General features: G+C 40.9%; 1 protein-coding gene across 1 annotated transcript in view; it reads right to left on the reverse strand.

Annotated features, from left to right (window-relative positions):
- The window catches only part of ERCC6 (ERCC excision repair 6, chromatin remodeling factor), a gene marked incomplete at its 5' end in the record, with an annotated part of 73,229 nt that overhangs the window by 33,129 nt on the left and 13,152 nt on the right, over positions 1-26,948 (reverse strand). Inside the window, 3 exons of the mRNA XM_079702408.1 lie at positions 1,683-1,818; positions 8,692-8,850; positions 13,971-14,099. Coding sequence (XP_079558534.1) covers positions 1,683-1,818; positions 8,692-8,850; positions 13,971-14,099 — 424 coding nt within the window. The remainder of the gene's footprint in view (positions 1-1,682; positions 1,819-8,691; positions 8,851-13,970; positions 14,100-26,948) is intronic.

Here is a 26,948-nt window from a genome sequence, read left to right on the forward strand (position 1 = left end):
AAGGTGTAAAAGAAAAAGCACAAAAGAAATAAAAGGATAAGGAGGAACATGTGAAAATTTTGCCTTTTAAAGACATTCATCAACTAATGAATCCTAGTACAAGACTTTGCAATACAAAATATTAAGAAATGTCAATAGACAATGGAAGTGAAAAAAGGAATCAAAAATGTTTTACAAGAATGATGACAGGATAGTTACAACAATTTAGTTTAACTAGAAAAACAATCTAAGCTGTTATTTTCATGCTGTTGAAAAAAAAATCACTGTTTTTTTTTGTTTGTTTTGATTGCAGCATTTATCCCACTTCATTAATTATTTCAACTCATTTGTTTTCTATTTATCATTTAAAATTCAGGGCAAAGTATGCTGTTTTTAACAATAGCTAGTAAAAGCAAGATTCCATCTCACCAAAGTTGGGCTACCAAATTATAGATACTCCTGATTCACTTTTATCAAAAGTTCTGCTTACTCATGACCATGAACAAAATGGGAATTTGGAGGAAAGGGGGTACTGGCAGAATTATAAAGACACTGGAGTTTAGTGGCTCACACGTATTTAACTGAGTGAGGCAAACATTCAACAGCTCTCTCAGCTGGCACTGCTTTCATGGGGGCACAGAGACCTCACTCAAGAGCTATGAAACTCAGGACAGAAAGAACTCATAACAAACTGACACTTCTTGTCTACAGAGTAAACCTGCAAACCCACAGTGAAAATGTGTAATTATTACCTATTGTCTATAGGTCCCTTGGGATGCAATAATGATGAAGACATAGTCTCCACACTGCAGAGCTTACAGTCTAGATGGTAGACAGACATGAGAATTAAAAAAGCATAATACAACCTATCTATGCTACCCAGAGGAGAAGAGATGATAAACCTTTTTGATAATGTGGGTAAAACTACAAGTAAGTGAGAAAATGCAACTTTCAAAGAACAGTGATTAGACTTAAATGGTAATCATCGATTCAGAGAACAAAAAACAACTTAACTAAAAGGCAATAGTACAAATTACAAAACGGCAGGCTGTTCTTTTGTTCATTTAAAATACATTTTAGGGCTTCCCTGGTGGTGCAGTGGTTGAGAGTCCGCCTGCCGATGCAGGGGACACGGGTTCGTGCCCCGGTCCGGGAAGATCCCACATGCCGCGGAGAGGCTGGGCCCGTGAGCCATGGCCGCTGAGCCTGCGCGTCCGGAGCCTATGCTCCACAATGGGAGAGGCCACAACAGTGAGAGGCCCGCGTACCGAAAAAATAGTAATAATAAAAATAAAATAAAATACATTTTAAAAGCATGTTAACAAATTCATTTATCAATTAAGAGTTATTTTATTACATTTTGTACCTACTTTTCTAAAACTGTTTAAAGTCACTAATGCCCCAAATCTAGCCAGTTAACTGCTGCATAAGCCCCCTGATTTCTGGTCCCACTCAGGGTATCAGGCTTGTGTTTCACAGGACAAGAACACGTCACCACCATGGACTGTTAGAATGACAAAGCCTGCATTCATAATTGTTTTAAAAATACAGAGCTCTAAATTAAATCAATAACAATAAGTTTAAATGCAAGAAAGAAACACAGGAACATACACTTAATAAATAAATGGATCAAAGCAAAAACAATTATGTAAAATAGAGGGCTGTAAAACAAGCAAAAAGATTCTGAAGTACTGTAATGTTACCTTTTTGTGGGTAAAGGACCCAGTTTCGTGCAGAACTGCCACTCTGAATGGAGGCCACCACGTGTGAAATTCCTTCACCCACTGATGCATCACTGTCGTCGGACAGACAATTATAGTTGGACCCAAACCCTCGAACCTGCACCCAAAATGTCCAAGAAGAAAAGACAACCATGAAGGACAGCATATGGATGATCAACTGCCAAAAAACAAAAAAGAACAAACAAAAACTTAACAGCTCAAAGAAGAAAATCCTAGCTTTGGAAATTTACTGATACTTTCTTTAAAGAAAAAGCTATTGAGGATAAAACCCACTGAGTGAAATCCCTACAACCCCATTCATCAGTTAGTGAGTGCAGATATTAAGAGGAAACACCAGCTACTACACATCAAAAGATAATGTCTATAGTAAAGTAAAAAAAAAAAAAAAAAAATCAAAGATTACCTAACAAAAATACTTTTCTCTCTTCTTCCAGATTAGTGAAGGCATTATACACTATATCTTAACCTAAGTGAACAAAAGAGTGTCTTCGATTGGTCTGAAGCTTTATAGTCTACCAAGAGTTTTCACCCACAAGATTTCAATCAATCTCACAGCCTCGGGAAGCAAGCAGGACAGAAATCCTGCGGTGTTCAGGGCCGCTGAAGGCTGCTGTGCCCGAGGCCCCATGGTTACCAGGAGATGGACCAATGCCTCAAGTCGGGGTCTTCTGATCGCTGCAGCCTGCTCTTCCACTACATGGTGCTGCTCTCTTCTCCACGTGATAAAAAACAAGTGGGTGAGCATCACAGTGACCGTTTCTCCCAGAAAGCCCAGGCCAACGGAAGGCAAGCTGCTCATTTCTTGTGTAAAGCAGCTGAGCACTATGTGGCAAGAGCTTTAACAAGAGTCGCATGTTGACCAAGCGATCCCAAGACATTTGTGTACTGCGATACATACTGTAGCATTATTTATACTGTGGGAAAGTGGGCGCTGCCTGAACGTCTGTAAAGAAGAGAAGGGCTGAATAAACCATCTTTACTGCAGCACAGGCTGGTGGTTAGGAGCACTGCCTGGGTCTGAAGCCCAGCTCTGCACACACTAACGGAACCTCAGCTTTTCATCTTAAAATAATAACAGTAGTGATCATACCGTTTATATGAAGATTAAATCAACATCTATAAAGTGCTTAGAACAGAATACAGTAAATACTATTAGGGTTTGTTAAATAAGATGGAATATAATATAACCATTAAAATCATCTTTGAAGAATATTTAAAAGCTGGAAGATGCTCATAAGTCTTTTAAAAAACCAAAGTATTTATGGAATCACCCCAATTCACTTACACATAGGGAGCCAGTAAACTGGTCATGGCCCCCTCTCTCAACATCCACATCTCCCCTCTCTCCTTCCGAACAGAACCACAATTTTGTGCAGGTATCCCCTCTTCCTTCCCAGACACGTACTCGATGGGACTCTGATCACTGTCTGGCTATGGCGAAGAGGGGAGAAGCCAGAATCATAGCTTGTCTGTCAGCACACAGTGTTCCCCTGGCGACAGTCACCTGTCCACTGAGGGGAGTGGGAAGACTGGCTTGCTCACGGTTAAGGAAGGACTTACACTCTAGGTCGGGGAGAGTTTCCTTTCTTGGTCTCTCCTGCTGCATGTGAACAAGGAAATACAGTGCAAGGAGATCTTATGACCACGAGAAGAATTGGCATCAGGAGAACCTGGGCCCCTGATGACATCATTGGGCTGCTTCTGATCATGCTGTGTCTACAACCCACCCCCTCTGTAGGTATGTGAACATTTAACCCAGTTTGAGGCCAGAATTTTTTTTACCTGAAGTCAAAATATCCTGATCCACTGTACACCGCAGGCACCTGACTGAATCAGTACCATCCTGCCTTCCTTCCCTCCTGTTACCACGGAACAGGTGTCCCTTTTCTTGTCTGAGCCCGTACCCCCGCTACATCAATGTTCCTACCACTGGAGTTGCTTCATCCTCAGTCCTGCTGGGAGATGGGTATCAATGAAATGAAAACTAAGCAAAGTCAAACTAACTATGGGAATCTCTTCAACACTAGACTCACACTCAGTTCATGCCACCAGAGGCAACTGGGAGCCAAGACTGACAGAGGACACTGGAGCCCCACGTGGCCTACCTTCGCACTCATCCTGGAGCAGAGTCACTGGCACCTTTTAAACTGTCATTCTCCGCCCCCTACCTTTTTCTGCCCCACGAGGATACTGAATATCTGAAGCTAGATCCACTGCACACACTTTCCCCATGCTATCTCATTAACTCCCAGTTTCAATTACTGTCTCTGCACGGATGATGCACATCTAGGTCTCCAGCCCCAATCTCCTTCCTGAACTCCAAAGTACCATATGCCTGGATGTCCAACTGCCGGCTGATCTCTCCACTCAGAGGTCCCCACGGCACCACACGTCATCCCCTCCCCACCTGGCCCCCCTACCATGTGTCCTAATCCAATGGAAAGAACTGTCACCCATTCTCCAGGTACCCCAACTGGAAATCCGGGCCTCTGCCCCTCTCCTGTTCTCCACTGTATCCAACCTGTACTGAGTTCATGTCACATCTACCTCCTAAATCCCTCTCAAAGTTACCCTGTCTCTCCATCTACACTGTTAACACTCCACTTCTGGCCACTATCATCTCTTACCTGGGTTACTGCACTTTCTAGGACGATCATTTCAAGAAAGCAAAATCTGAACACCTCATCCCTTTGCTTAAGAGCCTTTTCATGTTTGTCCCCTGCTCTCGAAACAGTCCAAACACCTCACCCTGGCATATGAGACCAGGAGGATCTGACCTCACCCCACCTCTTCAGCCTCTCCTCTCTCAGGGGCCCTACCCCGACACTGGCCCGGTGGTTCAGCACTCCCCCACCAGCACCGTCTTCAGTTCCTACAAAGTGCATACTCCTCTGCCCTCTTAGCCTTCACCTTGTCCCTTCTTGCCCTCTTCTCCTAGCCACCTGTCCATCAGCCCGCAGCTTCTTCCCTTCCCGTCCCTCTCTCTCCAGGTAGGTCAAGGACCCTTCCTTGGTGCGTCCACTAGTTAGGACGCCACATTAACCCTGTCATAACGCATATCACCCTTACTGGAATTGTTTGCTAGATCCTTCCTAAGGTCCTTCAGGGTAGAGGGACAGCCTCTTCTTCAAATGATCTCAATGTCTAGACCACAGGAGGTAATGCATAAATACTGGCTTTATTAAATGAAAACTTTTTTTAAAGGTTGGAATAAATTGTATCGAAACGTTAAAAGAGATTATTTCTGAGTTAGGGGATCCTGGGTGATTTTTATTTTCTTGTTACAGTTCAATAAATGATTCCTGAACTTAAAATTTTTTGTACACTAGAGTAAATCACACAGTACTTGAAATATTAAAAATAATCTGCACAACTGAAAAATACCTTGTAGTTCTAGGAGAAAAACAAGCCACAGCCTAAACGAGGCTCACCCTTATAATACTCCAATGTAACAAAATGCCTCCACCCACTCTAAATCCTCCCAACCTCCAGCTACAGTCACTGCCTCTGCCCCCTCTGCTCCACAGCATGGGCTCAGATTGCAAGAAGCCAGGTGCTGAGACTTCCTGAAGAATTCCCAAGCCATGCTCTGCCCCTCCCCAAGGGCAGGGCCCATGCAAGAGCCCCCTCAAACTCCCTGGGGAGAGCATGACTCTGCCCTGGCCCCTTCCTTGACAATATTCCTTTCTAAAAGGATTAAATGCACCAACTTCTTTATATCCTCCAAGGGGAATTAAAGAGAGTTATCATCAATATGCACTTAGCAGGGATTAGGAAACAACCAATCAAAACCTATCTAAAATATTTAAAAACAAATTCACTTTCAAATAAACATAAATAGGTACATACGCTTTTGTAGCTTATATAGTATTTTTGCTCTTTTTATAACACACTCTCTGCCAACTGCCACAATGTCATTTAAGGCCAACATTTTATTCTGGCTGAACATCTAACTGGCATTACTATGCCCTTTAATTTCTGCCACTCTATTAGAAGATTACAGAGGTTTTCACACAGTGGGAATCTAGCAGCAGACCTAGATCATCCCTGAACCACAGAAGGGGCAATCAAACCCATTAACAGTCACTTCAACTGCACCACCCTTCCCCAACCCTCAATCCCGTGAGATGAGTGTAAGGAATGGCTAAATGTACTAGAGTGATTAGCATCAATTACCAAACTGGCTACAATTCTTTTCATCTCTGATTATCACTGATTACCTAATGAGTTTACGACAAGCCAATGGCTCCATGGTCAAATATTTCAACCTGCAGGATGGAAATCTGCCATTCATAGCCTTGAACTTACCAGGAATTACAAAGTAAAAATATTTACCTTTGAAAGTTTATTAACTTTTTCAGGCCATTTATTTGTAACTAGGAATTTCCTAAATGATATCCAAGACTTCGAAAGTATTAACTGAAGTTTGAAAGGTAAATAATTTATTTCCTCTCCATCACAAAATTCAGGGGGCCTATCATTATAATATGAATGGCAAAGTGAAAAGACGGTAGTGTATACAATATGAACTGGGAACACAACAACTAGTATAGATGTTTATTAACCACATGTAAATGTAAATATGCTTTTCCCTCTTTTTTAAAAACACACATATAAAACACATTAAAGAAACAAAAATTTAAAACTTCTTTTACCAGGAAATTCCTTCCTGGTATCCCAGAGACTTCCATGGTTTCAGGGATCGTTGACCTTAAAATTACAACACTAAGACCATCTCAAATTAGGGCCCCCAAATCTACAGCTTGCAAGAGTTCAGAGGAAGTGTACATAGCCCATGAAGCAATGCTGGCTCATGCAGAACTTCGTTTGACTGTTCATCTGGCTATTTTTCTTTAGGACATAAACAGAGGAGGACTCCAAGTTCATCTAGTTTCAGAGGAGGACATATTACAAAATTGTGAGGAAAATGTCATACAATTTCCTCTGGCACATGCATGTGGAAGGGACCAAGCTCCTCCGTACACCTCTATTCATGAAGAGCTCAGTTGTCTGGCTGATATATAACTGCATTCTGGGAAGCCACTTCTACCAATACTATTTTAATAAAGACGATCTGGGCTATAATCCAACATGCCACACTATTTCATTATGGAAAAGAGGAGATGCGCATTGATAGTTAATTGATTACAGCTGCTGCTCATTATTAGCCCTCACTTCACTCCTCGTAGGATTGTCATCACTCGAGAGAGCACGTTTTAATTTTTTGACCAAAACTACACTGCAGGGATGACTTTAGGTTTCCTAGGCCCAGCATATTAGACTCCACACAAGTTTCATGGTAATAGGAAGGGAAGAAAAGAGATGGGAGATAAGAAAATCCCAGAAATCATTTAAGGAAAGAAAGACAGTCTTAGAAACTAGGGCAGCTTAGGGCATTCTAGTTAAGAGAAACACAAACAAAACAAAACAAAACAAAAAAACCAAGAGGTGCAGAGCCAAGCCGACCAAAGAGCCTATTTAGAACAGAGAAAGCATTTTTTAAATGGTGAACTAATGACATACACAGACAAGAAAACACTAAATGCCCATTTTCAACTCTGACTTTTCCACTGGGATGGAATGTTTTCACATGAAATGTAATAGAATTCCAATATCTGAAGAAAAAACTCTGCTTCAACACAACTTCCTTGTAATAACAATGGAACATTTAGTATTTTAAAATCTCCAAATACATTTTTCCCTTCCTACAGCTATATAAGTATTTCTAAAATATTCTAAAACTTCAGTACTGCTCCTGGTAAGTGTTGATCTGCTAAATTAATGAAAAGAGTAAGGAATAAAAGCAAAGCAACAGACTTTGAAGATTTTTTAAAAAGTTCTTTCCTCAATAGTTTATGGCTCGTATCTGGCTCTCTCGTAAACATTTCTCTGACAATGAACCAGCGTGTGGGGCAGTAACTCTCTGCTGTTGCTGCCTTCGGGCACACTGACACTCTTTTAAAGGGATCGCCAAATCACATCTTGTGAGTGCCTGAGGTTTCCAGGACCCAAGCACCTGGTAAGTAACTTGCTGGTACTCATTAGGTCAGCCTGTTGGAATCCAAGGAGATCTTGGATCACCTGGGCTCAAGATTAAAGATCCCACATAATTTACCTAGCATTATTTTTACCAATACTAATTGACATAAAAAGTCAATTTACAGCTTAAATACGGAAAAGCTCACTGGATTTCAAGATAAACTATTTCAGTCCTACCACACAGAACAAACGTAGTTTAAATGCTTACTCTTTCAGAATATTAAAGTTTTAATAGTTTATTTAAATTCCTAAAGAGAATAAAGATTACAACCTAAAAATATTTTTGTATCATTTTACAGTCACTTAGGCTTTGGCTTTAGAATTCATATAAAATTATTAAAGACTAGGAGAGGAAGTAGAAAGCATAGTGAGCAGACAAATACGTAGCTTCATTAGAAAAAAAAAGCACTATCTATAAAAGCTATCATGCGTACTTGATTACAAAGGAAATTCTCCAAAGCTTCAACTTTCCCCATGAATAGACTTTGTACTTACTGTAATGCTCACCCGGTCTCCTGCCAGAACAAATATTTTAATGTAAAATTTAATAAGTGGAACTAAAGGTATTATGTCTAATTTAAAATTCCATATTGTGTAAACTACTGATATTAACATAACTGAGTTTGTAAACAATCCATTTGTAGAAGCTAACCTTAGACACTGTATTGACCCAAAATATCTAGTGGGGCTCATCTGCAAAATGAAGCATCAATGCCTGGAATTCATTAAAAGTGTTACATGTTTAATTTCTCCTGCCCTACAGCTCCATTGTCTCGTAAAAATTTTCCTTTGATGTCCCCCACTAAAAGAATTAAAGGAATATTGTAATTGAAATGTCATCAATAATTCACAAGACCCTCCTCCACAGCAATACATCTGATGAAATATTAATTGAGCTCCACAGACTGACAGTCTGCAGAGGAGCACTTGCCTGTAATTTGAACCACGAGTCCTGATCTTGCTGTAGCTCAGACCTGCCAAGAAGACAATTATCTGGATGGTCTTGCCCAATCCCATTTCGTCTCCCAGAATTCCTCCTGCCTGCTGGCAGTGCAATTCCCACAGCCACCTAACACCTGTCTGCTGGTACCTACAACAACAAACACCAACAAGAAAAAGAAAATGGCAAATGGTGGATAATACAGATCATAACAGAAAGTACTCATGAATTAATCATTTAGTGAGGTTCTAGTACCAGTCAGAGAAACATGCCGGATATGTGTTTTACATGAGTATTATATTTATAAGGTCATACATTTTTGATTACCTAGGCATAAAAATCACAAATTTTTCTTTACAGAACATTAACACATTTCTAATTAAACTGATAGATAGGGTAATTAGGGACTATTTCATTTCTTTTTCAACATTAGAAATAGCTTGGTAAACAAGCATAAACTTATTATCTTTTATTCAATATCCTTCTGGAAAATACTGCAAATATTTTTAGTTATACAAAGTTCCAATAATTTTTCTATGAAAAGATGCATTAACATTTACTTTTTCCATCTGAACAGCTTCAAAAAGCAGGACAGAGAACACTACAATTTATAGTATACACTGTTAAAAAGTCACTTGGTAATCATATTATGTTTTTATAGGAAAAATTAAATTAAATTTTAAGGCCATAAACAAGTCTGAATAACAGGGCTGCTCACAAAATTAGTACATAACATATGATTCTGTCATATTACTAGCAGATGCAAAAAAAGAAAAAAAACAGTTTAAAGACTCAACAATACAAAAGGTCTTTTAATATTTTAAAGTAGAACTTGATTCAGGGACTTTATCATAGATACAAAAAGGTCAGAGCTATTAAAATCTTAAATAAGGAGTACAGGTCAAAGAGCAATAATATATTCCCCTCTAAAAACAAAAAAAAGAGTTGGTATTTGCCCTTCTCCATAAATGGTATGTCTAATTCAATAATCTAAAACTGAAGTTAAAAAAGGAATAATGCAAAAAGCATTTTTGAGAGTGAAAGATTTAACACTATGGAATGGTATGAAAATTATATGCCACGTAAAAAAAATCTAAAGCAAAAAACACTTAAAAGACAATGATGTGCTTCCCTGGTGGCGCAGTGGTTGAGAGTCTGCCTGCCGATGCAGGGGACACGGGTTCGTGCCCCGGTCCGGGAAGATCCCACATGCCGTGGAGCGGCTGGGCCCGTGAGCCATGGCCACTGAGCCTGCGCGTCCGGAGCCTGTGCTCCGCAACGGGAGAGACCACAACAGTGAGAGGCCCGCGTACCGCAAAAAAAAAAAAAAAGACAATGAAAGCTAAAGAATTTTTTTTTTTTTGAAAGAAAATACCAAGGCTAGTGAGCTGCCCACCTTAAAAGAAGGTGGTTTTGTTGCTGTTTTACTGCCCAAATGTTTTTTACTCTTTGGTATGTGATAGGTCTACCTAAAATCTCATTGTGGATTTCAGTCCCTGTTAAACTAGTTTTATTTACTCTTCTCCTAGTAAGTATGTCATAATTAACTTTCCCCCAGTGTTCTGCAAATCAATTCCAAAAGTTTGACTCTAACTGTTCCCATTATTATCATATAAGGAAAACTTTGAATGAGAATTTTGCTGCTTAAGTTTGCTAATTATAATATACACACTCAATATGTACCCTGGACGAGAGGATTTGAAGTCCAAACACAGTGAAGTCTACTATGGATAAAAGATCATTTAATTTGGGATGAAGGACAAATTCTATTTAACACGTGGTATATAATCAGAAAATAAAGGCTACCAACCATTTAAGGGGCCTACTGCTGGGGAGGCACCTGGCCAGGTGAGGTTTGGATACAACCTCACAACCAGCCCACACAAAGAGGATCAGCCCATTTTATAGTTAGGAAATGAAGGCACAGAGAGGTTAAGTAACTTGCTAAAGGTCACACTGCTAGAAAAAAAAATAAGCAAGTCAGAACTGAAATCCAGAACCTCTGATTCCAAAGCGATTCCACTTTGGAGATAATCTTGACCAGCAGTTCTCAACCAGGGATGGGGGTAAATGGGGGGTAAAGAGGGTATTTTGCTCCCTAGGGGACATTGGACAATACCTAGAGACATTTTTGGTTGTTACAACTGGGAAAGTGCAAATGTAATCTAGTGGGTAGAGGCCAGAGATGCTGCTAAATATCCTACAATGCACAGAATAGTCCCTACAACAAAGAATTATTCAGCCCAAAATGTCAGTTGTGCTGAGAATGAAAAATCCTGATCTAAAAATAAAAGTTGGTCGTGAACTACTTACATTGGACTAATCTCAGCTATGGAAAAAGATGTAGTCCAAAAAGCTCCCCAAAAAACTGATGTACGTTCAGAATCACTAAATTCCAGTCAATCAGCCTCCTTTTACTGAGGTACAGAACAATTATGGGACCAGCTCCTCCGGGCAGAGTAGGGGCCAAAATCTCCCAGTGGCCATTCCAGTGTTTTCCCACTATACAACACTGCCTCCACCCAACACGGGTCCAACCCCTCTCTCTGTTTGGGGCCAATCAACTTAAGGAATCAAGAGAGGAACAATCGAGAAATCATGAAAGGAATAAAAACTGGTGACCAGCATGGTGTCCCAGAGGGAGTTAGGACATCTGGATTCTAGGTGACCCACGAGAGGCAGAGACACTGTGCTAGATGTTTCCTCATCTACAGATGTAATTTCCAAGGGCGTTCAAACAGTGTATGATTGTGCGTATAAGACGATGAACAACACTAAAGAAATGACTTCAGGAAAAATATCTACCAGGCAGCCCTGTAAGTCACATCACTACATGGAAATCCCCAACCACAGCTAGGGACGTCGTATAAAGATGGTGAAGAGTGAGAGGCTCTCTCTTTCCATGAAGGCCCTCAGGCTGCACGAGCACACTGATTGGTAGGCATGTATCACTGGATGAGGAGTTAGGGGGTCTGGGTTCTGGTTCCAGCAGTGTCACTAACTGACTCAGGTTTTGTTGCTTTAATTTCCTAATAATAAACACTGTAAAACAATTACATACTTTAAATGAAAGCAGGCGACGAAATTCAGTTTTCAGAACCTTTGAAGACATAAAAACTACTCTTTAGAAAAAGTTAAAAGACTTTTACAAACTACTGTGTAAGAGTAAAGAAATTACTGTACTCTGCTTCCCCCATGAGACTGAAGCATCACAAAATAACCACAGATAATTGGTATATCTTGGCATTGTCACATTAACCCAAGATCGCATTTACCAGTGTGGCTAAAAGTAAAGTTGAAAGATTGAATTTTGTCATCTGATTGCTAAATCACACAGTCAAATACATTTTCCGGGCAAACTTTCAAAACAGAATTTTAAAAGTTAACAATGATCTTGCAGAAAACAGCACTTAAATAGATACCTGTACCTGCTGACTCCCTTGCGTACAAATATACCCTGTTAATTTAATTCCACAGAGTGCGGTAAGTACAGTAAAAATAGATCTACAGCTTAAAATTAAATTGGCCTGGCTAAAACTTAATCATAAAAGAAAAATGGAGACTCTACCAATCCTATTACTTTTTTTTCATGTAGCAGAATAAAAGAAACAGAAGTTTCATAACATTTATGAAGTGTTTAAAATCCTGTTTTTGAGAGATGAAAAACGAAAACAACAAAATACTTCCCAGGAATGTGCAATTAAGACAAATTTTTTTTTAAAAAACGTGCATTTACGTTAACTACAATAGGGTTAATAGTCAATACACTAAATCCTATATACTCCTAGTAAGCCAAGTTTGGTTCTATTAACTGTGAAATTCCTTTGCTAGAAAATACCACATTTATACAAAAATGCACATTCAACTTGATTCTTGAGGATATTTGCCAAATCACTTAATACTCATGTAGAAGTATCCTGTCTTTGTTAAACCAATTTAATCTATAATCTGGGTATTCCTTTTGCTAGTTTAACACTGATAATATTTGGCGTGTTTCTTAATAAGCAATCACTTTAGAGAAGATGAAAAGAGTTGCCAATAAATATTATCTTTATGTACCTTTCCATAGTTAAATTTTCATTTGGGAGAAGCTATAAACACAGTAGCCACCTCCCCAGGCTATAAAACATCTACAAAAATTACTAGAGATTCAGGTTTGAACTTCTTTACAGTTCTTCTGTCCAGTACGGCAACCCAACCAAGATTGTTCACATATTTAGGATTCAGCTTTCCTATTATGTTTAGTGGGATAAAATAACCACTCCCTTTGTCCCCTCCAACCCAGGAGAAAAATTAAAACTATAATAAAAGCTCTTCAAGAGGAAATATAAAAAGCATGCTCTTTTTAAGTAGTATCTTGAACAAGTTTAGGGCATGGCTGACACCTGAATCTATGAAGATTAAACATAACCGTCTCAAAGAAAGAAGTTTACATCCTGCACCCAACTACCAAGTGATGATACAAGAGACAGAAAGAAGCTATTTAATGCTTTAACTTCCTATATGCATCGAGGAAGCCTTCCTAAAGCACCTTGTTTAGTAAATCCCAGGAGGACTGAGATTGAAAACGTGGCTCAGTATTTACATTCATCACGGAGACTCGCCTGGACCTTGTAGGCTACAGGCACGCATCTATCACAGGGCATCCGGTTATATGCAACCCTGGGCCACTTCACATATGAAACATAGTCAGTTTCAAATAGCAACTCAACCCTGAAGGTGTTTGCCTATATCTTCTCTTTTGATATCAGAATAACATCTACAGGAAATATTTAGATACACATTTGGTCAGCTCAAAAGTATTATACCCTTAGGTACAGTATAGGACACTCAGAAAAATAATCTCTACACAGTTTTTTATTTCAATATAGAAGTAAAAACCTCCCCAATATTGATTGTAATAAGCAACTCTTCTTAATTAATCTGATTTAGAAGTTAGAGGTTTGGCCCCTTAAAATTGCTAAGAACAGCAACAAAAAAAGAACTCGATGTAGATAGCTTTTAAATGTGTAGCTTTTAGTCTGCTGAGACAGGTCCACATAGATTCATCCGTTTATAAACATACCCAATGTGCACTTTAGTCAATTTATTACCATCTAATTTTAATGAACAGCATGTGGCTAAAATTTCATTTGACAGTATCTGTGTTTGCAATAAATTGCTGCAAGTACCTTAAGGGCCCATAGGTAAGTACTATGTAGTTCCTAAAATATTAATTTGTACACAATGGCTTGATGACAGATGTAAAGGAAGGAACACATGGCACATACTTAAAAAGCTTTTTGAACAGAAAACCCGGCACTTTAAAACCTTCGTCAAATTCGGCATCACTTTCCTCAGAATCATCTTCAAGCCTCAAACTCTTCTCTTTGTCCTGCAGTCTCAGTTTATTCCATCTCCTACCATGAAAACAAAAATCATATTTCCATTATTTTGGTTCCAAACCAGGTTAAAATAGATAGTTCTAAGTAATATACAGGAAAAAACAGACAAAATAGAACAATCTTTTAGCTTTCTGCTGCCATCATTACCCAAAACACTGATATTCAAAGGAAAAAAAAAAACCAACTGATTCTCTTTTCCTTCCTCCTCAATTCAATTCTCATTTGAATTATTATAGCTGCTCTAGAAATATTCCTGTAAGGTCTCATTTCATTATCAAAACTACTTGCTCCTCTCCTGGCATACCCTAAAGGGAAAATTTCTCTGCTAGTTCCTAAGATATATGAACTTAATTCTAGAAAAGAGTCAGTGAAAATTTCAATATAACTAAATTTATAGATACTAAATGTCATAGCTCCAAAATGACAACGTAAGAAAAAATAAATTTTATTTATAATTACTATTTCTGTGCTAAAGATATGATGGTCATAGCATAAAATAGCACAACATCTTGAACATAAAGCAAATTTTTGGTCCAAATTACTATATATCAGATTCACATATTGATTACTTAATTAAGGGGAGGCATCAACAATGTAAAGTACTGATAATTATACCACTGAGAAAAAAATGTGTCCACTAAATAAAACCTAAGTTATAAATTTAGTTATATGATGCTCTTCAGATACGAAATAAGATGAACATTTATATATCAGAAGGGTGACGCCATGTATGCATAACAAAAGAAACGTCTAAAGATCTGAAAGTATTAGCAATACAGCAAGGCTGTTGGGAAGGTGCAGCCATTTAGCCAGACTAATTTTGCACCTATATAACTATAATGGACACTGGGGTCACAAGTGGGAAAAAAAAAGTCAACAGCCTCATATTCTAGTCACTTCCATAATAAAAGGATGGCTTTTTTCAGTATGCATGCAACTGACACTTTGAATTTCACAAAATGGTCGAAATGAAATAAAACAATAACACAGATAAATAAATGCCTTCCAAGTAAAAAGCTCACAGGAAGGGAATGAGAACAGCAACACAATAAGAAGGCATTTCTCTGCCACTGACTATGCAGGAGTAATAGAGAAAGTGTGAGGGAAGGAAAAGGAGAACATGGAAGGATAATACTGCACACGCTGCCCAGTTGGAGGAATGGTATGTTTTCCAGCACCAACTACCAAATCAGCACAGAAGCCAAACACAGCCCCGTGCACTAGATGCTGGAGGACCTTTAAAGCACGTCCTCTGATAAATTCTGGTCTTGTTGAAAATTTCAGCTCTTCAGAGTAAGGAAAGGAAGGGCTAGCTGAGGATCAGTAAGGAAGAATTGGTTGGTGATCTGAAACTGCTTCGCAGGGCACTAAGAGAACCTATAAATAAGCGGTGCTGGTGATTTCCAGAGAACAGCCAATGAAAGAGACAGTATATGGCCAAGTCTAAGGAAACAGCTGTCACATAACCATAAGGTCTAATATGTGAGTCTTTTTATGGGAAAAACTTAATGGCCTTTTTGTGCCTAACTTCTAAAGGTGATCTCTTTCTCCCTTTTATTTGTATTTTTCTTCCTTAAAATCACCATGCAATTGATGAAATGAAGTATCTCTAAGTGGCTATAATAGTCTCTGCTACTCTTCTGAGTTCCCTATTATCTACAAATTTAGGCAAGTGCAGTGGTTCTCAACAGGGGGCAATCTGGCCATCCTCCGAGGGCAACCCCCTCACCTCCACCCCAGGGTAACGTGACAATGTCTGCAGACATGACTGGTTGTTACAACTGCTGAGGGGAGGGGAGAAACACTACTAGCATCTAGCAGGTAGAGGCCAGGATGCTGCTAAACATCCTACAACGTCCAAGACAGTCCTCCACAACAAAATGTCATCTGGTCTCAAACGTCAATAGTGTCAAAGTTGAGAAACCCTGGTATAAAGGTAACCCTGACCATTGGAACTTAGAAACCAAAATGATGTATAAACATTTTCCTAACGTATATATCTGAATTCCTGCTTCTCACTAACTGAGATTTAGCAAGCAGGCAATTTCAGATAATGAAGACAGTCCTCAGTACCCAAATTCTTACTATCAGAACCAAACACCTGCATATTAAAACATAGTTGTTTTTAGCATATTTGTGGATATTACAAATTTTGTGGAAAAATCACAAAACCTATCACAGCCACTTAAGAATACTTCATTGCACAACTACTCAAAAATAATTTTACAGGAAGAAAAAGAAAAACAGAAGATCCTGGCTTAACAAGTTTGACACAACGAGGTCGTGAAATATCTTACATACAAGAGTACCACACATTACCCTTCATTGATAAATGATAGCTATTGCCTTAGACTTAGCCAGTCAGTCTTTGTGGCTGTTAAATTTCCCACCGCATCACTCTGTTTCAACAGATTTTCAGCTTCCTCCTCCTCCCTCCCTTCTAAAACATACAGGCATCATGTCGCCACAGAACACACAGCACCTAGGAAACCACATAAGCCACTACAGAAATGACTGCATTCTAGTGCCTTCCGCTTTGTAAAGAAAGATGAAAAGAGACAAATGTTTATTCCGTTTGGCTAACAGATGACTAAAGGTGGTGGGGAAAAATCATTATTGCCTACAAGTATTTGTATCATTGTAAAGACAAATCGCCCCAGTAGAATCATATACACATATTAAAGACAGAGAGTACCAGGGTTATAAAACCACATGCATGTGTGGCTCAGGCTAAGAGATTCTCCTGGTATATAAAGCAGTAATTCCTCATGTGGTTTACAGCCGAGAGACCTGACTGTCTAACCCGCGCACGCTGAAGCAGGGCAGCACCAAGTGCTGGTCGACAAGAAGTACCATGTGGCACGCTAGGGGGGTGGAGGAGGGCCAGATTCACCTGAACTCTGAGAGAAACAGATGCCTTTCCCATCCCAGATGCTACCAGGGTCTAAAATTGCCCTCTTTAGTGTGCTTAACTCGCTGGTCCTACAGCCTGGCAGGCCAAGCGACCTGTCCAGCCAGCAGGTGTAAAGGGGGATGAATAAAGCGGGTCTGACATATGCAATGAGCACAGGCCCAAACCCTCAGACTCAGACAGTCTAGAATCAAATTCTACTGCCATGTATTAGCACTTTAGCCATCAGCAAGCAACTTAACCTCTTTAGCATCTAAGTTTCCTCGACTCTGAGATGGGGGAACAGCGGCATCTACTTCACTGGATTTAGGGGAGAATTAAATGAGGTGCCACATATAAAGCACTTAGCACGAGCCTAGAATATAACAGGTGCTTAATGAATTAATATGTTATTATATATAATCATATCTACTTACTGAAATCCTCACATAACCCTGAGTGAACTATAATGTTCACTTACAGAGGAAGAAACAGAGGCAATGTATAGTCCAATACAATCTGCATGTGATAACGCAACGTACCACAAGCGCTTGACAGAACTCCTGAACATGTATATTTGCACAAAAACTATGATAGTCTGTCAAATGGATGCTCAGTAAATGACTGTGAATAGCATGATCACCATGAGTAAAGTCACCCAGTCATCAGAACGTATCTGCTGGAATATCTCAATTTAAAAGTTCTATAACAGGCTTCCCTGGTGGCACAGTGGTTGAGAGTCTGCCTGCTGATGCCGGGGACACGGGTTCGTGCCCTGGTCTGGGAAGATCCCACATGCCGCCGATCGGCTGGGCCCGTGAGCCATGGCCACTGGGCCTGCACGTCCGGAGCCTGTGCTCCGCAACGGGAGAGGCCACAACAGTGAGAGGCCTGCGTACCGCAAAAAAAAAAAAAAAAGTTCTATAACAGATTTGTAAACAGTAAATTGTCATGAAGTATGGCCATGTTTAATACAACAGTAACAAAAAGATAGCTACAGAATGACCTAAAACTGGTTGGGGGCAGGTCAAAATTAAGATCTGGACCCCAGTGATCTGAAATCTTAAAAATCTGAAATGGCCTCAAAATGTCTAAATTCTGCTGTTTCAACAAATAAGCTAGATAACAGATTTTAAAAGTGTGTGGGGGGGTAAATAGTCCAATATTTACATTTTTGGAAAAGAAATAACTTTTTCATGTTTTCTTTCCTCTCGTTTTAAAAGAGCCACACATGTAAGAGTCACAGCTGCAGCCACATAAAACCAAGCGGGCCTGGTGTTCTCTGGCAGGGTTTCTAACTCCCCACACGACTGCCGTAGTCAGCCCGCTGCCGACTCCGCTGGCAGCTACTCAGAGGAGAACCCAGTAATAAACATAAACTTACAATTCCAATCAGATGCAGGCAGGGCAAATGCTCCCTGGCTTCGCCACACTCACGCAGGAATGAGAAATCAGCCCAGGCTGTGGGACCTGGGGCTGATACTGCAATAATGATCTGTCAGAAGCAACTCGGACCCAGGGCCAAACTGCTAGCAATGCTGCACAGTCAGCTGAACTGCACCAGAAACATATGTCCTTCAATTGTAACCTACTGGCACGCCTTGTCGATGGAACCCTTAGAATACACCTAAGAAGTTAATTTATTTTCGAAGGAGAATTTCCAGCATTTCAAGGATGTTCAAGATGCCGGGGCAGAAAAACACAGCTAGCTGCCACTGTGCTGAAATTCACAGAGCCTCCTCTCTGTGCATGTGCATGCCCTGTACTGTCCCCAACCTCCCTCCCCCACACACCTGTGGACCCTTCAGAGCTCCGCCTGAATAGCACCTCTGGAAGAAGCCGTCCCTGACAGGCCAGTTAGGCGTCCCATCCACCAGGTAGGTGCCTTCCCAACACCACGGCACCTGGGCACACCTGACGTCTCCACAAGAATGCTAGCATCTACCAGAGCGTTAGCATCTTTTGAAATCCGTATCTGTCTCCCCCATTAGACTGGGAGCCACTTGAGGTCAGAGACTGTCGCAGTCATTTTCGTATCTTTAGAGACTAGTATAATGCCCACCTCACAAGACGCTCAATAAATGCTGAGGGAATGAATGAACGAGGTTCTGAATTGGGCTAGGGATGAGGAAGACACCAGGGGTAGAGAAGCATGGCTTGAAAACAGTCAAAGTGGGTCCCTCAGAAACGGGTTCAAGAAACGTCCCGTTCTACCTCCTTCAGGGCCTGCCTCCTGCTGCATTTCCTACCCCTTCTACGTATGTGACTTTAAAGTACTACTCTGAGCTGTAGCCACTGCCTAAACGTGGCTGGGCCCACTGCAAAGAATGAGGCCTGGCAAAGGGTGACTGCAAAGCCAGGTGTTTAATTTAGAATTTTATAAGGAGGAAAAAAAGGAGAGGAGGGTAAGCTCACTATGTTGAATGACAAAAACTTTGTAAGTTATTTTCAAGCCCTGATGTCTGTTTTTGGGGGTTTCCCAGGGGATTCACTTTGCAACAAGACTGGTTTTTGCACACCAGCTGATTGGAAGAAATCAGGAGTCCTGAGTTTGGGTCCAAGCCTCCCTAGGACCAGGTGGGAAAGGCTGAGCAAAAGGTTCAACTTTTTATGAAAGACTTGATCTTCTAGCAGAGGAAAAAAGAAGTTTAACTAGCCCTATATTTACATTACTAGAAAGGAAATAATGTTTCTAGTGTTCCCACTTTCATCTTCTTCTCTAATCCATACATATAATAGTCACAGCTGCAACCAAATAAAACGAGGTGAGTGTGTTATTCACTAGGAGGTCTTCTAACTCCTATAGTCCCTCAGACTCCAGGGACAGCCATGAGAGAACCCAGCAAAAAACACAGATTTAAGATACCCACTGAGAAGGGAAAACCAGATGCAGGTCCATAACTAATAAGGGGAGGTCCAAACTTTAGAAACATCATTTAACACCACTGTATTTGTCTCCTCGACCACACAGTGAGCCAAATAATAGGTCCTTATAGGACTAAATGAGATAATATGTATACTATACCCTTTGGAAACTATTTTTTAATACTACATACATGTCAGATACTATCTTATAATTATTGGCAGGAGATTACACAAAAAAGTAAAATTGAGAAATTTTAGTTAATTGTAGGTTAAACGTGAATAAATAGTAACAAATGTCAAAACACTTGGAATCACGATCTTGGGCAGGAGGAGTTAAGTGCAGCCCCCAAGTCTAGAAGGCCATCATGCTACTGCACCTGTACTATCAGCCAAGATCAAGATTATCATGGTCACTCTAGGCACAATGTCCTACACACCTAGTACAGCAAGGAATGTGGAAACTAAGCCTTATAAGGCACAAGAGCAGCATCTGGAACACTGACCTCAGAACAGAGAAAATTGTGAGGAACCAAAGTGTAATCTTGACCTATCCACACTCAGAACCAATAAGCAGGCTGTGAGGTTGGAAGAATGCCCCCTGGGCAGATGTCTAGTGACCCCTAGTATGTTCAAAGGAGAAATAATTTTTTATTTCTCCCTGAACAATTACTGATAATGTACTTATAGTCATATAGATATTTTATCACTAAGTGGACCTTAATCATACTAATAAAAAATATATCAGAGGTAAGAAAAGCCTAACATCAAACAAACTAAGTTTATAACAGCTAACGAGTTGCCTATGCATATTACATACAATTGTTAAAGTGCTTTTTACCTTGGAAGAACGTCACATCTTCATACATACCAATATTTATATAAGCTCTTCCTCATGATTCTCACAGACCCTCTTACTGGCTTGATGGAACCTTTGTAGTAAATGTTTTAGCTAGTGGGCATGCAAATAACAAGAGTAGCTAATATTTGTTGAGTGTCTGACATTTGCCAAATATCTTAGATCTATTGCCTTTCGTAATCCTCATATCACCCTTGAAGAAGGTACTGCTAAGATCCCCATATACAAATGGGGAGATATACAAGACCTCATAGTTATTAGGGGAGACTGTGGCATTCTGACACCATGGCCTGTGATTTCTACCCCCTATGCCATATATTACCTCCTTAAGTAACACTGGCTAGCTCTGGACAAGCTGTGTTTTGAAATTATATATACATACATATTATGTATACATTTTTTAAATTTAGAGGCAGAAAACAAACTCTAAGTAATAATAACAACGAATAGCTACCGATGCTCACTGTGTGCTGGGCACTGTTTTAAGTATTTACATGTATTAAATAATTTAATCCTTACAACCCTATGAGACATACTATTCTTAATCTCTTTTTCACAATTAAAGAAAGGTAGGCAGGGACAGGTAAAGCAGCCTGCTCAAGATCACCAATGTGAAGATTCTAACCCGGAGTCTGTGCTCCTAACTGTTGCATAATCTTGCCTCCCAAAAAGTATTTTCAAACTTCCGAAATTCACCCCTTTTCTCATAGCACCAGCCAAAAGGTCAATAATCACCTCTTTAAATGCTATACAATGAAAATGAAATGCTATACAAAAAAAAAATGAAAACAACTGCACAAGAGCAAATCAAATTATAAAACTTCAATTCAGATTTGTCTCAAAAAACATCAGTGCTAAAAGTTTGAGGAGATGGGCTTCCCTGGTGGCGCAGTGGTTGAGAGTCCGCCTGTCGACGCAGGGGACACGGGTTCGTGCCCTGGTCCAGGAATACCCCACATGCTGCGGAGCGGCTGGGCCTGTGAGCCATGACCGCTGAGCCTGCGTGTCCGGAGCCTGTGCTCCGCCACGGGAGAGGCCGCAACAGTGAGAGGCCCGCGTACCGCAAAAAAAAAAAAAAAAAAAAAAGTTTGAGGAGAGGAAAGATGGCCTTCGTTTTTGTACGATAACATGATTCCTTCCCCACCTCGCTACTGTGCAGAGTGGGTCAAAACTCACTTTTCACTGGACACCTGCCAACTTTTCCAAGTAACAGTAAAATCAGCTTAGTAATTCTTCTGACTACAGGTAATCTGGGCTGAACAAACACGTAAGATAAACTTAATACCAAACAAACCGACATACAGGCATACCTTGGAGATATCACAGGTTCGGTTCCAGACCACCGCAACAAAGCAAATACTGTAATAAAGCTAGTCACATGAATTTTGTGGTTTCTCAGCACATATAAAAGTTATATTTACACTATACTGTAGTCTATTAAGTGTGCGACAGCATTATGTCTAAAAGAACAATGTACATACCTTAATTAAAAAATGGTTAGCCAAAAAATCGCTAACCATCATCTGACCCTTCAGTGAGTCATAGCAGTAATGTCAAAGATCACTGATCACAGATCACCATAACAAATATAATAATGAAAAAGTTTGAAATACTGTGAGAATTACAAATGTGACACAGATAGGAAGTGAGCAAATGCTACTGGAAAAATGGCAATGATAGACTTGCTTAAGGCAGGGTGTCACACACCTTCGATTTGTAGAAAGCGCAGTTATCTGTAAGCACAATAAAACGAAAGGCAATAAAAGGAGGTATCGCCTATACTCAAATGCCTACACCAACCTACAAAAAAGGCAAAATATACCTATTAATGGGAATTATCAAATGTTAGTAGCCTGAGATTATATATTAATAAAATGAACATGCCCTCTCCAAAATTTCAAGGAACTCACTTATTTTGCTGCTTGAAATTTACAACTGACCTTATTGCTCTGTTTTCATTTTTACGTTATAAGAGCCACCAAGATCTGTAGTGATTGTGAAGGAAAAGTCACACATCATACAGTTAAATCATTTCTAATATAGAGTGAAATTTCAATCTCAGGATCATTCTCCACTTATTGCAATATCCATGAAAATATTCTACAACAGAAGCAAAGTGAGTACAATTTGATTTTTTAAAAATATACTCAAGGCACCTAGCTGGGTATTTAATATAGTTTGCATTTCTGTAGTGCAATAGGTTTTCTATTTCAGACAGCTAAGAATTCCTTACAGATTAGTCTAATTTGCTAAATTGAGATACTCAGTGTTTTACTTTTCTTATCTGCCTTTTTATGGTCTATCTGGTGGACTTAATTGGCACATCTGAGCAGATGAAATACTCTCAGTTAGGAGTCCAGATCTCACAGAGTAAATTAAGACTGATGCAGACAATTATGCACTGGAGCTGAGGATGAGAGGTGTGTGCAGAGCACGGAGCAGAATTAGCCTTCATTTGTGTCTTAGCTTCGTCATTTAAAAGAAGCCAGGATGCTCTCTAAGAAAAGTCCTTAAGGGAGTTAACTTTTTCTTCTCTCTTTAAAATATAGAGTCCTAGGGCTTCCCTGGTGGCGCAGTCATTGAGAGTCCACCTGCCGATGCAGGGGACACGGGTTCGTGCCCCGGTCCGGGAAGATCCCACATGCCGCAGAGCGGCCGAGCCCGTGAGCCATGGCCGCTGAGCCTGCGTGTCTGGAGCCTGTGCTCCGCAACGGGAGAGGCCACAGCAGTGAGAGGACCGCGTACCGCAAAAAAATATATATATATATAGACAGTCCTAGAAGAAGAAAAGAACACAAATTTATTTCTTGAGAAAGAAATCAACTCCCAGAAACTGATGACAAGAACTATCTTCAAATAATTATACTTAGTTTCTGGATCAAACCTAGATTAAATTTTTACCAAATTCAGATTTTTAGAGATCAAATGATCTGCATTTTTTTAAAGGTACAAGCAAATCAAGCTCTACACTGTATCAATAATTTGGCCTTTGCCTAAGTGTGACCTGAATCCGTGTGCAGCACAAACGAAGATGCAACTGAAGGATAAACATGGGACAATCGCACTGCAAAGGGACTGGCTCTAGGCAAAAGGAAGAGGAAGAGGCTCGGTGAAGACAATAAAATGGAGACAGAGCAGCTGAGACTGTGGTTCTAGGAGGCATGGCCTTCAGCGCCGTTTCAAGCAAAGGAACGGGGCCTGCAAAAGTGTGGGCTTGGTCCTCATCAAACAACGGGAGAAAGTGATCACTGAGGCCATGCTTTCTGAGCCCACCACACCAGTCCACACTGACAGACCACTCCCTCCTCACCCAAACCACCGGCTTCTCCACTTGCTGCTATCCTGGGCAAATGACTTCAGCTTTCTCGGCTCAGGTCCCTATTTCCTAGGGCGCTGTGAGGACTAAAAGTCAATAGATCCACATAAAGTGAAGCACTGCCAAGTGGTAAGCATTCACTAATGTCAGCTATCTTAGTTCTCATAACAACCTCCTCCCTCCCCCACGGATACCACCCTTGCTCAGGGCCTCCAAATTTCAAATCCAAGAGACTTTTTTCAACATTTATCCTCCTCAGCTTTACTCATTTCGGCATCTGAAAATACCGACAGCCTTCCCCGCCTAGAACTATGCATGTATACAGCTAAACCCTCCAAACCAGGATCCAACTCGCCCCTGGCCACAGAAGCCACAGTGCTCAAGGGAGAGGGTGATGAAGATACCATTTTCCCAGATAATTAAGTCTTACGGAGGCTTTGAAGATACTCGGTAAGATTTACACAATGAATGGAGCCATCTGACCTTTTTTTTTTTTTTTTTTGCGGTACGCGGGCCTCTCACTGTTGTGGCCTCTCCCGTTGCGGAGCACAGGCTCCGGACGCGCAGGCTCAGCGGCCATGGCTCACGGGCCCAGCCGCTCCGCGGCATGTGGAATCTTCCTGGACCAGGGCACGAACCCGTGTCCCCTGCATCGGCAGGCGGACTCTCAACCTCTGCGCCACCAGAGAAGCCCTGACCTTTTTTAACTCAAAGTTATTCACGGTAAATAAAGTTCAAAAGAAAAGAAAAACCTCTAACGACAAAACTGTATTAGAAGCCAGTTACATCAACTGGTGTCATGACTACAGACGCAGGTTACACCACACCACAAAGCAAATGCTACTATGCCCATCCACACCAGATCAGTCAAGTTTTCTAGAGTCCCTAGCAATCTCCCCAAATCTTCACCCAGCTGACTTGGGTCTGGGGTTTGGTCTCCAGCCCAGGGAGGTAGGGGCAGCTATGTCCTGATTCTTGGCACCACCATGTGGCTACACATAGGTACTGCCCATTCCACCCAATTCCACAAATGAAAGGAAACTGCCATTTACACAACCCAGTGCTGGCTTCAAATCCCAGCTCTTAACCAGTGACATCATGGGCAAACTGATCCCCCTGAAAGGGCCAAGATAAAGTGTTTGTGCAGTCTACTGTAATTAGAACAACTGAAAGATATATATGCATAGGATCAAAGGCTGGAATGAAATATAGAAAAATTAAAAAATAGAGGTGTAGGTAGTTTTTTCTATCTTAATATTATCACAATTTCACTATAAAAAAACAAGGAATTATCAAAAGTGAAAGGTCAGGGGTAGGGTATGGGAAGCCTTCAAACTATCTGGAGGTACCAATTCAAATCCATTTCAGGCTGTGATCTCAGCAGCTTGGCCCAAAGTACCAGATAATCTGAGGAGACTCAGGCACCACCTACTGAAGTCTGTTTCTAAATTCTACTGTTCCACTGATTGAGGATGGGGGTGGTGGTGATTTATCCCAGCAGCAATACCAAGCTAACTTCGGGCTAGAGTTGAGCATTACATCCTCAAACCCCAACATCTTTACCAACAATTCTTTCCAACCTCCTCAAAGGTTTCCTAAATGGGAACATCGTAAGGGCCTCTGATACAGAAGAATGCTACCAACCTCACCTCAGAATTAGTGGGAGCTCAAACCCAAGTGCAGTGCCCAGCTCCTGCTGCTCCGGGCTGAGCCCTAAAAGTGCTCCCCAGGGGATTCTCAAGCACACAGCCTGGTAAGAACCCGATGAACTATTATACACAGCACTGAGCTGAATAAACTGGCCCCAAAGCTCCTCCCCAGGCCCTCTCCTATGTAAACACAATTGTGCAAGGTACATAAAAGTTTAGAGAAAATGATATACAAAAACTCAATCTGCCAAAACTTACGGCCTCAGAAAGGAAAAGAGTATATAAAAGTCCACTTATATATATCAAAGTAGTTCCCAAACATGCCAGTGCATCAGAATCACCTGGGAAAGCCTTTTTAAATTACCACCTGGTAGTCCCACGTACACTTTTTGAATCAGCACCTCCAATGGTGGAGCCCCCAGTGATTCTGCAGGATCAGCCCATGGGCTGGGAATCTTTGCCTTAGTCTATGCTCATTGCCAAAGAAATACAGCTGTTAGGTTAGCAACTTAAGAAATAATGGCTGGCAAATGGAAATAGAAAGGAAAGTTTCAGAGTATAGGTTTAAGTCAAATTATAAATGTTCTCCCTAGTCGTGCCAGCAGGAGACAGACCTTATTTGGAAGTGCATCCTCTCACTCGGGGTGTCAACGGACCTACACTCCAAGTCCGACCCAAGCAGTACGTCCACTGCTGGGGAAAGAGGCAAGAGTTGGTGACATTTCTTGTTTGTTATATCTCACTGTTGGCAAACAGTTAGCATGTTGCTTGCTTCCCCCTGTTGTCCCCGTGCCAAGGCAGACATCACCAACAGATTGCGGCACTCTTTCCCAGGGAAGCCAAACAGGCCTCAGCCTCCCCGGAACAGATTACCACTGCCAAAGGTGGGAGCTGCCTGGCAAAGCAAGGGCTTGTGCCCTCCCTGTCTTGAAGTGGCAGCTTAGCAACCGGACTTCTCTGCAGACCACGGCCACCATGCCAATACCCAAAGCAATCCAAACGGACCCTTGAGGAAACAACGTGCCCCCAAAGCAATGCAAGTATTTTCCTGTTCAGTGATGCACCTGAAGTTCGGGGGTAAATGTGGCAAGTTTTAACCTGTATCCTCAGGTCCATATCAACATATCTGAATGACCCAACAGACCAGGCCCAGTGCTGGGATGAACCTCCTCCACAAAATCTTCCCCAAATACCTCAGCCTGATTTCATTATGCCCTGCACACTGGTTAGGTCCCATCTGTGCCCACGTCCCCTGAAAGACTGCAGATTCCTCACAGGAACCCCTAGA

This window comes from Hyperoodon ampullatus, assembly GCF_949752795.1.
Source record: "Hyperoodon ampullatus genome assembly, chromosome: 1".
Classification (NCBI taxonomy): domain Eukaryota; kingdom Metazoa; phylum Chordata; class Mammalia; order Artiodactyla; family Ziphiidae; genus Hyperoodon; species Hyperoodon ampullatus.